The sequence below is a fragment of the Gallus gallus genome, chromosome 2 (genome assembly GCF_016699485.2).
Source record: "Gallus gallus isolate bGalGal1 chromosome 2, bGalGal1.mat.broiler.GRCg7b, whole genome shotgun sequence".
NCBI lineage: Eukaryota > Metazoa > Chordata > Aves > Galliformes > Phasianidae > Gallus > Gallus gallus.
Window position 1 is genome coordinate 48,908,795 of NC_052533.1, and position 15,504 is coordinate 48,924,298.

The 15,504-nt window shown below is 36.4% G+C and overlaps 1 protein-coding gene across 12 annotated transcripts in view; it reads right to left on the reverse strand.

Moving 5' to 3' along the window:
• GOLGA4 (golgin A4) overlaps positions 1-15,504 on the reverse strand; it is a 79,119-nt gene that overhangs the window by 42,002 nt on the left and 21,613 nt on the right. For 9 of the 12 annotated variants that reach the window (XM_046938145.1, XM_046938143.1, XM_046938142.1 and 6 more), the window contains 4 exons: positions 15,350-15,445; positions 6,180-6,278; positions 1,750-1,815; positions 493-807 (listed from right to left, as the gene is read on the reverse strand). In XM_046938145.1, the coding sequence (XP_046794101.1) occupies positions 493-807; positions 1,750-1,815; positions 6,180-6,278; positions 15,350-15,445 (576 nt within the window). The remainder of the gene's footprint in view (positions 1-492; positions 808-1,749; positions 1,816-6,179; positions 6,279-15,349; positions 15,446-15,504) is intronic. The other 3 variants (XM_046938148.1, XM_046938149.1, XM_040688717.1) reach the window with 1 other exon arrangement.

Genomic DNA, 15,504 nt, shown 5'->3' on the forward strand with positions numbered 1-15,504 from the left:
TCATCAAAGTCCATAAATACCTGAAGGGAGGGCAAAGATGGAGCCAGGCTCTTTCCAGTGGTTCCCAGACAAGAAGCAATGGGAACAAACTGGAACACTAGAAAGTTACCTCTGAACACCAGGAAGAACTTCTGTGCTGTGCAACTGACAGACCACTGGCCCACGCTGTCTGGGGGACTGTGGAGACTCAACCTAGGAGAACTCCAAAAGCCACCTGAACATGCTTTGGCTGGCCCTATTTGAGCAGGGATTGGACAAGATGGACTCTGAGGTCCCTTCCTACCTCAGCGATTCTGTGATTCTGTGAAAAGTATTTGCACATCGTAGTACCAGCATAACTAGACTTCATAACACAATTAAAAGTCCATGCTATCTATAAGAGGATCCCTTTGTTCCAAGCTGAGAAAAACTACAGAGAAAAAATGATGACCCACTACTGTGGTATGCCAGTCTTACTTTTTTCCTTCCTCCCCGTTCAGTGCCATTGCTTACCTCAGCGTATTTCCCCCTGTAGTTGCCCAAGCTGCGCTCCATTCGGCGCAATCGCTGCAGCAGCTGCTCCTTGCTGAGGCTGTCTGCATTTCCTGAAACCTCCTCAGTCTCACTTTCAATGTCAGAAGGTGGGTCAAAGGTGGGACCAGCTGCATCCACATCCAGCCGATTCAGCGAATCTCTTGAGGATGTTCGTACCAGGGACTCTTTAGAAGAAGAGCGGAACAGGGACTCTTTTACTGGGCTTCGAAACAATGACTCCATGGAGGGAACCCGGAGCTGAAGACGCTGGGTGAAAGACTGAGCATCACTTGGCTGCAAAAACCCAAAGCAAGAAGTTACTTCTGCACTGCCTTCAGGCAGACAAAACACTAAGGCTGAGGAAACAGAGACATGAGTAGGGCCAAGGAACCACTGTCACCCAATAGAGCACCTTAGAGATGACACCAAAAAGCTACCATTCCCTTAGCAGTCACCTCCTTGTGTGGAAAAAACAGCCATGCACCCACCAGGTGTGGGCAATTTCAGACAACAACTAAACTCAATACACTGCAGCTCTGGTTGACTCTCCTGGAAGCATGTATTTCTGTGCAAACCCATTATAAAGTGAATATGTAACTACAACAAATAGCTGCATTTACTTTTTATCCCAAATTAAAATATATAAATGCGACTCACTTCTTGATGTATTAAACAGAAGTTTGCGTTTATCTCAAAGATACAAAGACCTCTTCCTATGATTGAGAAAATAAATTAATTGTAAAAGTCCCTGTACAACAGTTCTAATGTGATCTTGAAGAGTCTTTTATTGTAAATGGTTTTACGATTTTTACACAAAATGCAATTACTGATTTATGCAACACAAGTCCTTGTGAGGTTTTAAAATAGAGCCTATGCTATGGAAATATGTACTGCTGGTGCTACAGCAGTGACTTTACAGCATTCCCAAATGATGTAGCTCGCACAAAGGCTGGAATGCACACAGTAGGAATTGCTGCTAATCCCACTCCAGCAACCCAGACCTATTTCTGAAATGTATTAAAGAATGACCTCCACCTTATCACTAGTGACCTATCAATTAAGCCTATCAATTCTTTTCCTTCAGCAAGAAAGTAACTCTATCTTAATACCATCTTAGTAGCATGCCAAAGTACTTCTCATCCCTTCTCTAGCATGAAGATGCATACTGGGCACTTTGGCTAAATTACTACAAAGGAAACATAGTAGTGAAAGACAAAACAAAAGCCCCATAAGTACCTGAGGGGATGCTGGTTCACTTCCATTGTTTTCAGTTGACCTGGGAATTGACTGCTTAGGTAAATTCTGCAGGAGGAAAAACAACTCTTAGGAGGAATAGACTAATGACTAGACTTCACCGTTCCTACAGATAATACCCATGCTTTTTTCTTGTCTGTGTTTCTAGTACTTTCTTTAAAATGTTTATTCTGATATGTTCATGCAAACAAGCTAGTTTGTTAAACTCCAAACATATTGCTGCAATACAGAGAACTACAAAGCAGCTATGTGCATAGATTAGTGTGAGACATCTGCAAACGCCAACATTTCCAATTAAATTATTTATAATGATTATTTATGTAACATTTATGCACGAATCAAAGGAACATCAGAAAAAGACAAAATAACAGCAGGGGGGAAAAAAAAAGCATATATTGAACTGGTGGCCAGTGGTGTTTACAGCTGATGTGAGGAACACTGAAATCGCATTATCCTCCTCTACATAAGAAGGCACAGAAAGAGGGAAAAAAACACAAAAACCTGCTACCTGGATAAATACACTGTTAATACTCTGTTTAAGACTCTAAGAAAGCCCAGAAAGAATATCAGACTTTCAGAGAACACATCTTGTGAAAGACTGGACACACATTTTTCTGCACTCCCAAATAAGAAGGGGAAAAAAAATCTACAAAAAAAAACACAATAGTATTGTTTTCATTACAGATTTCAGACCTTTCTGTCCTTTGTCTGTTCTGTGGTTCCTATGCCCTTTGCTCAGGTGCACCCAAACCTGTACAAATTCAGAGTTTTCTGGTGCTTAATTCAGGCCAGACTGATGCAGTAGAACAAGCTAGAAACTCTCTTGGATATTATTTTTTTTTTCTCCAAGAGAAGCACTGAAAAATACTGAACAAAATATGAGGAATAGGGTTAAGAGCAATGTGACTTTCTAATTAAGATGTGCAGATACACATGGAAGCGTAAGAGAGGAATGCATCAGGAAGAAAAAAAAAAAGGGCTTCAGTATGGTTTGATACAGACCAAACTCAATAAAGTACTGAAATATCACAGAAGATAGAAATCCAGACAGCTAAGGAAGCCCGAGAAATTAGAAGTCACCCATACAGACTAGGTGAAATGAGCAATAACAAGCCACATAGGAGGTCTGTCTGGATTTGGAAATTGCAGTTCATCTGGCTCGAGCAAAAGCTGGATTCTGTTTATTAGCACCACGTTGTCATAGTGGATTTAGTTTTAATGGATTAAGAGCTCTTACTGGTTTTTAAACTAAAGCATTCCCACATTTTATTCTGGGATGCATTAGCTGTTTTCTCTTTTCCTAACCAGAAAGCTAACAGTAAGGGTAATCCAAACAAAAAACTACTTTCTACTTTATAATTTATAATAAAGCATCTGCTTTATTTCAGTAGTGATAGTCCAGGTCTAGTAGTCGACAAACAAGAGAGAAAAGACAAACTTTAGACAGAATTCACACTAAATACATCTTTCTGATTATCATCAATAGAATTAAAGGAAGCTGCGTAGGGTTTGTACATCTACTTCAAAAGGATACTTTAATAATTAAGTCATTTTAAAACAAGAGTAATTAGATTTATTAAATCTAATAAAGCATTTATAAATATATATAACAGTTGAAAAGGATACTTTTTTAAGATCCTTTAAAACAATGCCATCTCAAAACTAAAACAAATGCCACCTCTTTTAAAGTTTTCCTCTTCATTGTGCTGGTATCTTTGCTTTCAGCCTATGTAAGCAGAAGTAGAGCCTATATTTAGGATTGTATTTGCTATCAGAATAAATCACAAGGATGCACTGGTTATCTTCCATATAGAACCTGGACCCTCACACATACCTAGCTGGTGCAGTTCTAACTCCCTGTGCTCTAGGACAAAGGGTCATTTTGTAGTATCCATAAAGTGAAAGGTAAGCATGAATAAAGGTTGCTATATATAAACATAGATTCAAGAGGCTTTGAAGAGCTTACAAGCCTTTCATAAGCCTCAAGAGTTGTTTTGATGAAACTGGAAGCAAAGAGTGTGGGCATTTTGAGTCTTAAAACCTGTAGAGCAATGACAGGCTTAATGGAGACCAACAGAAGTCCTTCATCCATTATCTTCCAGAACATAACACAACAACAGCTATGTCTACAATTATTAATAAAATGTTTGCTTTCTGTCATTAAGATATATAGACCAGAGCTCAATTTTAACTGAAACCCTCAGGGAATTCTATTGATGTTTGTACTTCCTTACATCCCTATTCCTGAAATGCAAACTAATTTATCTTACTATTTATTTCCCAAGGGCATAAATATTTTCATGTATCTAAAAGTTTAAAGCTTAAGTGTCTGTATTTAAAAACACTCTACTGTTTTTACTGTCTACTCTACATGCCTCTCTTCTTCAAGCATTACAAAATTTTGGGTAAACTATGGAGGAAGGAAGAAGGGTTTGGTATACATTTTTTCCCCACAATTTTTCCCCTCCAAAAAATCACCTCTACATCCAAGAATATCTGCACTGTGTTTCTTCACGTAAGGAAGTCCACAAAGCTCAATTATTAAGAAGCTTACTCCAGCTTCCTCTATGCAGAGTGAAAAAACCACCACAGTTCCACCCACTTTGCTCTGATGCCCATTCTCCTGGATCACATATCATCCATACACACAAAATACCAGCATGTTTTAGCAAAATTTATTTATATGTTTGTGTGTGCTGATGAAACACTCATTCTCCTGTATCTTCAGTTTTACCCAGGTTTCCCAAATGTTTATCTTTGGTTTTCTTGTATTTGTAATAATCAGCATGCCTCTTCCTTGAAGACTTCTCATCACTATTTTCTGTTCTTTCACTGCCCCCTCCCAAATTCTTACAGAGAGCACTTCTTTTCAAAAGGTGCAGAGAATAAAACCAGTTTTACAGGTAAGATTATTAAATGCTCATTGGTAACACAGTAACTATAACTCCCACATTATAATTACTTGCAGCGTATGCAGTTTTGTATATAAATATACAAGATGGCGATTCCTGTCACTGAAGTATATACAGAGAATACAAAGACAACTTTAGAGCACCTACATAACTGTATTCTTTTAAAAATGCAGCTGTACAAGGGATATTCTGCAGTGTACTGAAAAGCAGTCCATGATTGTTAATGCTTAATTTTATCTGCAGAATTGAATGTAACTATTACTGGACCTTGAATGGGGTCAAAAGACCTAGAAACTAAAAAAGAAAAAAAATGCATACAAAATCTAAAAAGTATTCCAAAGCTACAGATTTCAGCAGTCTGAACGCCAACTTTGTCTCTCATCGAAAAGCTCAAACTGGAGAGTACCCTGTCTGAGCAAGTAATGAAGCTGTGCTCTGAGATAACAAGCAAAAAACCCTCTGGCACATACAAAGACTTTCCACAAACCACCTTTTCTAGCAGTTTCAGTCTTATCCTTTTTAGCTTGAGATACAATCCCATGACAACATAGTGTATACCCTGTTACAGCCTTCAGTGTCTTTCCATTTTTCAGCCTCTGCATGAGCAGCAAGAAAGGACTTGCTAAATCAGAAAAGGAAAGTAAGGAACTGAGGATGATCTGTGACTGTACAATTTTAACACTGTTTTGAATCACTGTGCACTCAGGAATGCCATTGCTCTGAAGCATGTGAAGGAAGACATCCCAGTTACGTGGTAACAATCGGAATTATATAGCTTTGTATCTGTACATGTCAGAAATTAAAAGGCTGCTTTCCTTCCTGTACCTGCTATTTTCTCTCCAGTTGTCTTGTTTTCTTCCAACCAAGCTTCTCCATCTGCATAATTTCCATATTATGCAAACAACATTTCCAGGCAAAAAACTATATATTTAAAATGAAATCTAACAATTTAGAAAAAAAAAGACCATTTAGCTTCACAATAATATCATTCAGGTTACCAATTAGAAGTAGCTGAATTTCTGTGTCTATGTAAAATGATTCCCTACTGCCATCAACAGTAAATTACATTGAGCCTTGCATTGTAGGCAGCAAAATGTTTCTGTGTCTAAAAATTACATGCAATCTCAGTGTTTATCATATTTATTTATCTTGAAATACAAACACACATAAAATGAAGAGGAAGACTTTCAATAGTATTATCAAATTCTAAGCAACAAGTGTACAAATTGGTGCAACAATTACTTAAAAGTTGAGTAAGGTATTGTTACCCATGTAACAGAAAATGTGTTAATTTTTGTGTTACAATAAATTCACATCATACAGCACACCAGCCAGGAGCTATCAGGTACTAACTCAGTGAAATTTAGTGCAGGGTTAGCAACAAGGTAGTTAAGATGCTGTTGTGAGAACAAGCCACAAGCAACACTAGGTTTGCCTTCTAGTACAGGACTCTCTTCAGCCTCTCCTAAAGGCATCACTAAGAGGGGTGGGAGGACTCACCACACCGTCACTCTGTGGCTTAGGTTGCTTGGTGGGATCCAAAGCAAAGATAGTATACTCAGAGAGAAAAGCAGGCTCTGCTATCATCCCGGCTAGAAGCTGTCATTCAATGCAAAAAGTATGAAAATGAAGATAAATCAAATGATAAGGTAAAGAATGTTGCAAAATTCTACTGTTTTTTTGACACTATTAAAAACACTGTAAGAAGGTACAGCACTTTATGAGACCACAGACACTGATAAAGGTAGGACAAGAGCACAAATTTTGCATTAGATCATTCAGTTCAAAACAGCCAAAATACTGTCTTGATTACTTAAAAGAAAGGGAAACATAGTTTTAAAAAAGTATCAATCATATTCAAGCCCAATATAATGAAAGCATTTCAGTTACTGACATTGACTTTTGTTTTTTTGAAGTTCTGTAAGTGACTTGCCTTCTGACACCACTGAGCACTCTTTGCTCTCAAAACTACACGTAAAAAACTCATTATTCTATCAGTTACAAACAATGTATGTTTCATGTTTTAATCTTCTAATACTCCTACATGGGAGTTACTTGGGATTAGAATCCCAATTGTATTGAATATATATATTTCTTCAGAATTATCTGAAGTACTAGCAGACTACTTTATAAAAACTACACAAGTTGAATTAATTTTTATTAAGTCAGTACAAGAGAAGGGATTTAAACTCACAGAAACTAAAAATGTGAAGAGATTCTGGAAAATGAATTCAAAATACAATGCAGACATGCAATGCAGTGCAGTGCAGTGCCGTCAGGATGCTGCGACAGGTTTCAAAAATATTCCTCTTTCATGATTTTACTTACAGGAGCTCAAAGCTCAACTTCCTTACAACCTGAGATTTCAAAATGTGTTGTTTGCTGACTGAACCAAAATATGACACGTGTTTCTTTCATTCACATTATTTTAGAAAATTTTATATTATTTCAAGTTACTAAACAATGTTTTTAGGAATAAATTCTACTGCAAAATAAGGAGGATTTGATGTGAGGTGCTGAGGAAAGAGATGGTCCCACATTTCTGGCTCCTAGCTTTCCACGCCTGGGCCCTCCTGCTCTGTGTATCCACACGCTGAGTTTGATCATACTTTTTAGCAGTTCCTCTCACATCCTTTCAGAACATTAACTTCAATATCCAACCAACAAACTAACACACAGTCACATCAACAGTAACTGGACAAGCAGAGAGGTGCTGCTGATGGAAGGTGGGACTGCCTCTTGCAGCATTAAGTACCCATCTGATAAGGAAGAGAGCAATGTGAAACTCCAGCCACATTCTGCTGGGGATAGGAATTACACTAACACTTCCCACAAGAGCAAGCTCTGCTACAGCTCCCGCTAAAAAAATGTTGACAAGAAAAGTGCTACTAAATCCAGAAAATCTTTCTAAGTTGTAACTGTCACAGAAGCTCATAGCTTTGACCATGCTGTGCATTTTGTACATGTACTTCTGAAAGGATATATGCTAGAAAAAACAAAAAACAAACAAACAAAAAAACCAAATACTATGAATAGAGAAGTGTATAATCACAAAGCAGCAGTGCTACAAGCAAGCCTGATGGCCTCACGAATCAGAAGTACATAAATTCTCAGCAAGAAATAAAATATTGATGAAATGTTTAAGACGAAGAATGCTTTATATAGAAACACGTTTAGACAACACCAGTTAGGATGAAGACACACCATTCTGAAAGTACTTGTAAACAGATTATGGCAAACACTATTAACTAAAAGATTATGAACATTTTAAAAATGGAACTTACATTATCTTCAGCTTAGATTAATCACTTTCAAAACACGACTGCCAAGGACTTCAAGAATCCAGATGGTTCTAATTACCATTTCCTAGCAGTGGTAGGCTAATGCTTGCTTCTCAAAATATTAGGCCGTGCAATTTCACCACAGGATTATTTTGCATAATCCAAATTCCTTACATTACCCAAAAAACTTGCATTAAAAAAAAATAAATCCTATTTCACCTCTAAGAAATTATTCTTCCTCTGAAATAAAAAATGTGGACATTCAGCCGTGAATGGTTTTCAGTCACGCCCTCAAGTCCACATCTATGTAAGTGTAATCAGGTTCCAGCAGAAGGCTTAAGCAGTACTAAGTCTCATAGAAAAAAAAGCCTAATTTAAAGGCTTAAAAAAAAAAAAGCCAAATTAAAAAAAAAAAGCCAAATTATAAAAAAGCCAAATTAAAAAAAAAAAAGCCAAACAAAATCAAACAAGAAAAAAAAAAACACCCACACCCAACCATATGGGAAAGACAACAAAGAAGCTTAAACAATGGAAAGAGTTGATTTTAAAAATTCATTCCAACTAGTTGTTAGACAATTGACAGGGATTGCACGCAACTCTTCCATAGCAAGATCAGCATATCCAAGGTACCAGCATCTGCGTAGCCTAAGCCACCCCAATGCATACTACTTACTGTTATGTTGTTGAATTCATATATGCTTTCTTATTTCTTACGTCATACTACTTAAGTTTGGCGACATACAACTCCCGGGTCTCTCTCACAATTGATAGTTTGCACAAACAATAGAAAGCAATTAACAATACTGCTGAGTTTCATAGATGATAATCAGAAGCCTGAAGCAAGAACATCACTACATTACCATGCTGTTGCTTGAACCTACTGCCAAGAAGACAAGGCTAGCACAAAAAGGAAGGAACAAACCCTATAAAGTCTGGTAGAAGACAACAATATTGTCTGAGGCAGAACAGTAAACCCTATTCTGAGGCAGAAGAGAGAATCTAATGAAAATGAGATTGCAAGATATATCATTCCCAGTAACCAACAGATGAGCTTCACACTCCAACAGCTATAAAAGACAACCGTGGTCCAAGAACGATATTTATTGCTAAAGTGACCCTTTTAAAATTGGTTCTGTCTTCTCATTAATGAACTCATCCTCTGTTCTCAGATGTTGGGTGCTCAACACTGAAAATATTTAAATAATTGCTCATACATATACTGTTCCAGCAACTCATTACCTGCTATGTTTATATAGTTATATTATAGGCAGTGCTGCTAGATAGGTCTTATAATTACACGACCAAATACTTTCCAAAGTATATATCTATCCTTATTAGCACTTTTTCATTTCTAATTAACAGTTCCGCATGTTGTTGGCGTTAGCTGTCTATTTAACTTTTTTTTTTCTTTTTTGTATTAGTCACTAAAAATGATTCACCCATACCTGGAAAAAAAAAAAAGAAAAAAAGAAAAAAAGAAAAAAAGCAGCAAGAAAAAAAGGCAGCCTGTCAAAGCAAAACAGTTGTAACTATTGCCACAATAGGTTCTTGCACTTCGGAACTACACCACTCCTAATTACCTTAGTGAGGTCAGAAACATTGAACATTATCTACCGCTATGCTATCTAATATATCATTAGCACTACTATGTCAGCCCAATGTCAGGTGACATAATCAATAGAACTAAACAAGCAGAGAATCCAATTGGTCTGAAGCATGCTACAAACAGACAGAATTTGCAAAAATTTAAGTAAGGCTTTAACTAGCTTTCTCTAGTCCTCGGAACGCCATCAAATTGCCCTCAATGCTTTTTAGAGAAATCCTACTAAAATCTTCCATATTCTATGCTTCAAGCACGCTAAATGAACTCCCTATCCCACACTGACTTTTAACTCAGGCACCAAATTAAGCGTGTGATATTGCTGATCTTTTGTCATGATACAGAACTTCTACTTTACCTTACTGACCCACAATAAACATTTCTACTTTTCAAAGAAAGTTACAAATGAGGTAAATTAAGCCAAATTAACCAAGAGACCAGATGATACTACACTTCTTTAAGTACTATGTATAGTTATTTAAGAGTTAATCTCTTCAGGATTTTAGAAACATGGTCTCTTTAGCCCTCATGTCCGGTCTTAAGCAGTCTTACTTGCTCTTTGAAGGCTGAACCCCAGAACCAATCATGTTTATAATGTTTGCTATTCTTCCTCTCTCTGAAGAATTACCCCACTCAAATCTTCTTTTGCTTTGATGACTCTGATGAATGGGATGCACAAACTAAAGCAGCTATGACCCTTACATTGAAAAGCTTTCTTAGTAGGCTGTGAAACAAAAGACAGAATTTAATGGGGAATTATAGTGCAACTCAAATCTTACTGTTCATTGAAGATGGGAGTAATTGAATCAATTCACATTGCAAATACGTAACACTTGTTTGATTGTCAAAGGCAGTCATTATTCCCTCTCAGGAAAAGTTTCAGATGAAGATGCTGTTATGTAACCTTGCAAATTCATGTATTTTGTTAGTCAAGTACCTCATGATGTGTGTGCATTTCAAATATATTAATGTTTAAAAGCTTCTCTAATTGTATGTGTACACTTTTCCGTGCATACATGAATAGTAGAACAGAGGGAAAGAGATTATACTACAAGCTTGACTAAAAGACAAGCCAGTAGTTCACTCATCCTGCTCAAGGAGCCAGGGATGTCAGCTATCAGGTGAAACTAACAAGAATATGTCATTCCCCAACAGTAAAGAGAAAAAAAAAAAAAAAAAAAAAGGAAAAAAAAAGTTTATTTGCCCAATATGGGGAATGCCAGAAAAGCTGAGAGTGGTTCAGTAATTTGCTGACCTTACACAAATATTTAATATTTAATAGGTTTGTGCAATTCATAACGATCTTTTTATGCCTCATCCCTACTGTGTTTGTGGAATTAAAATAGTGGAGAAAGAACTCAAAGTACAAGTGTTCTCTTCATGATTAAAAAAGTCTCAATCCACAAATTCAGAACTGCATTTACAGGAAGAGGTAATACTGAAATCAAACAGTCCTTTCTGGGTTTGCTTTTATTTTCATGAGCTATCTAAACAAATCTGTGTGTGCATCAAAAGCTATAAAAAACAAGCTTTAGATAAGAACTAGATTATACAGCCTCCAAAACTCAGTTTTAAAGTTGCATATATCGAAGAGACATATCCTTGCAGTACTTATTTGGAAGTACTTCAGAGTAGATGAATAAATGAAAGATGCAGTACTAACAAAGGTAGAAAAACAAAAACTATTTCCAGTTTCATTTGTCTTCCTTTATTATCAGCCTGTGCTAGAAAAGTGCTTCCATTCATTTTAAAAGTCAACATAAAAACGTCTGAGAAGTCCAGTGCTAGTTTATGTTTAGCTCTAAAGGGAGCTAAATATACAGTGCTCTGCTGTTACTTCCATGACACTCCTGAGGATGTGAGTGATATTTGGACCTGGATAACTGACAAGTCCTAGACAGCAAGCTATCAGCTGTTCACTCTTGCTTGGTGGCTCCTTTGTTATCTTTACTGGGTGGGCATAACTTGCAAAGTCATACTTGCACTACGTAGGTCATAGGTTGCTCCCAAAGTAATGCCTCCCATTTATGTCCATGGAAACTACAACAGATAGAAAGAGCGCAATAGCACCACTTGATTGACAGAGCAAATTAAAAAAGCTGCATGACCCTGTGGAATCTGGCTTGTCTTTCAAGGTGCTGTCCACTACCAAAGCACACCACCCACTGTCTCACTGTGCTCACATACACTGTCTGGTCTCCATAAACATTCTCCAGTGTCAACGAATATCAACAGGTGCCATTTTTTCCACACGGAGGAATTCAAGGACACACATTTGCTTCAGATGCACTTTCATGTCAGACATCATTCTGCTAGACTGCTCCTCTCACCATCTTTTGCACGACAACAAAATGTAACAGAATATTGGTGGGAGGGTTCGACCTTTATCACCAATATCCACGTCTGACACAATGGGCGAAAACAACAAAACAGGAGGCATTACTTTCGGAGCAGCCCTTGTAAATAACAAAATTCTGAATTTCTAGGAAAGAAAGAATATGGTTGATGAATTTGCCCTCAAATTCTATTCAAGAATCAATGCAGTAACAGACTGAAATTTGAAAACCAAACCCTATTCTTCCCTGGAAAAGATCGGAAGTAGCAGGAATTTGGTTTTAATCATGCAGATCTGTTTTGAATGACACCAAGTCCAACTCAGAAAGCACCTGACAGACAACTTGTTTGAAGAAGTTCTAGCTAAGTATCAATATATGCTTTTATTTCACATTCAATCCATATTTTGCAAGGCACTTGCAAGAAGAGACTTCTGCTTTTCCCTTATACAGAAAACAAAGTGAGCTTCTCTGTATCCTCCATGGAGAGTCATAGCTTCATTGAAATAGAAGTCAAAGAAGAAAGAAAGCAGGAACAAAAGAAACTTATGCTAGTGTTCCATAAATGAAGTGCAGAAGTTTTTAAAATCTGAAAGCATTCTCAATTAAAAAATAAAAAATAAAAAAAAGGAAACTCATCAGTGAAGAATTACAAGCAAGAATGTTTGAAGGTTTTATTGTAATCTTTGATCAAGTTATTACTGCCAATTACAATTTAAATTCACTCTGATTTTTTTGAATTCTAAAAATACTGAATTTACCTCGAAGTTTTCACATACAATACCTGTAGCCTTGATATTGTAGCACCAAAAGTCTGAAAACATGTATCTATTAAAATATCTATTAATCTATACATACTAAAATATATCAGTGAGAGGTGAGAAAACGCAGAGTTCTATTTGTTTAAGTTTCTATACCAAGTTGGTTAGTAATCATTTATGTACTACAGAAACATTACAGCATTTTTCAAAGCCAAAAATTTTCAGTGAATTAAATGTTGTCTAACATTAGTTCTTTGTAACACCACTGACAACCATATGTAATAAGATATGAATGATCAAACAATAACATTGCTTAAAATGCTCTCCTCCTTCTTAGTATGTGTATTTTCAGAGATGGTCTGTAGTATCTGCATCTATTTTTAAGCACTACAAATACTGCCACTGAACTGAATTTTAGGAAAGTTCAACAAATACACTTGAAAGACTTTTTGCTTTTAACCAGTCTTAATATTTATAAGGAATATTTGGAAAAAGAAGCTTTTGCATCATTTACCTTTCTTTTAGTAAAATTCTCCTTTTGACATGAAAACAGTCCTTATTAAAAAACAGAGATTTTCATTCCCTTAGCACCCTCACTGCTTTCTGAATTTTAATTACAGAATGTGTTTTGTACGTAAAATTCTCATAACAACTCCCTATGCCAAGGGATAACTGTAAATCAAGGGTCACTAGTACTCTTGCCATTCTTAATCTTACTTCCCCCCGCCCCTCTCTCTCTCTGATCATTCCAAGAGTAATTACTGTATTGAGAGCATGATAATGTTCTTCCAGCAAAACCTGACATGTCCTGTGGGGGATTCTTTGCTTCTCCTGTTTGTCTTGAACTAGAAAAAAGAAACTGAGGCATAATAAAATCAAATGAAACACCAGAAGGCAAAATTGGCAGAAATGAAGAAGAGTGCAGAAAGCATTGATACATACAGATATATAGGTAAAGTCAGAAGAGCTCGATAATATTTGAAAATATTTTTATTTCTTAAAATACTACGTTATCAGAATGACGAAGAGAGATAGGGTTTGTTTGTTTTAATATTTTTTATTAAATCAACTAAAGAAGAAGATAAGCTTTTAGGAACATGAACCTTCTTCAGATAGAGACTAAAAGCAGCCATTCCCAAAACTAAATACAAGTTAAAGAAAACTACTCTGAGTTTGACTCATTGAGTAAGTTTACTATTTGAGTGGACAAAGCAGTTGGTACTTGCATAATAAAAGGGAAGAGGAGTGTAACCACTTACTTTTTCCCTTATTATTTGCCATGGAAAACTGAGGAAAATTTTCTGTTGACAGTGCCAAATCAATGAGACAAAACCCAGTTAATCAGTCACACAGAAACATCCCTGTGTCTCAGAGCTTCACTAAGCATATTCCACTAAGCTTTTGCTGCTTAAAAGTGTCTTACCACCCCAGTCAAATTGTTCCTTTAACCTTTATCACATTCTAGTAGTTGTCTTGAGGCACTTAAAACAAAAATAAAAAGTACTTTGCTAAAATGCTTAATAATTTGTCAGGGGTTACACCGCTTGCTGACACTATGGAGTACCAGTTAAGGGAAAGCCTTCCTCCAGTCACAAATGGAAGTCATTCTATATATACACAACAGTACAGAAAAAAAAAAACAAAAAACATTTATTAGAAAACTTAATAATGCTGATCTAAAGCCCAAAACAAAACCACAAGATAGCCTTCACCTTGTTGCCGCTATCACTACAGAAAACAGTGTCTGACAGTGACAGTACACACTGTCAAGCTGTAATCACTGGTACTGTTTTCAACAATCTAAGACAAATTTCAGGATAACTGGTTAACATCTGACAAAAATGCGTTAAAAATTGAAGTAGATGGGCCCACTGTAGGAAAGTGTATCTTCTCTTCTCCCCAGTCAAAACCAGAAAATTTGTTTTATAGCCAGGAGCTTAAAATCTCCTCTGACAAATTGCACAGAATCACCAGCATTCCCTGCTTTACCGCTCCAGTCTTTTCCCATTCTCTAAATCAGGTCTTCTTACACTTATTTTAAATCCTGCCATTAAAAAAAAAAAAGAAAAAAAAGAAAAAACCAGCAAAACCCACAGTACTCCATCTGAACAAGGACAAGTGCAGATTATCTCCAGTTTGCTTACGTAAGTCACTGCAAATTTAATCATATTTTATGCCCATATTTTTAGGCTGGTGTTTTCTTGTTTGTGGGTAGTTTTTTTTGTTTGTTTGTTTGTTTTGAGACTGTTCTGAAATTTGATAATTACCACTAGTATGGTCAGAAACACTGATAAGTGCTCACTGTAATACTTTAGGCTACTCTGCCTTAATTCACCCCTACAGCTAACAGAACTCCCCTAACTTTTCAAACAAAAGGGACAAAAGAAATAATCTCTCTGAATGCAACTTCTGTCACAGTAGCTTACTGAGTTTAGTTCAGGGATAATATTTTTAAAACTTGAAGAAAGATTTTAAAAGTTTCTTAATCTGGGAGTTAACCACTACAGCTTAAAGTTCCATTTCACAAGCAGTCAACACTATGGGATTTGACCTATAAGACTGCTCTTGTGTATAAATGCACAAGAAATAGACTGAGAAACAAACAAACAAAAATGTTACTCAATACAAAGTTGTTGTTGTTTTTAAAGGAAATATTAAAGCTAAAAAAAATACAGAAAGTTAGTTCTCAACTGACCTCTTTGTCTGGTGTTAAAGTGCCTTCATCATTCTGCTCTGCCAATGAAGATGATCTGCTTCTTTTGTCAGACAGTGGAGGAGACTTGGGAGGGACCTATACAGAAATTACATATATCAACAAGTAATAACATTACCAGTTCAAAACTAATTATT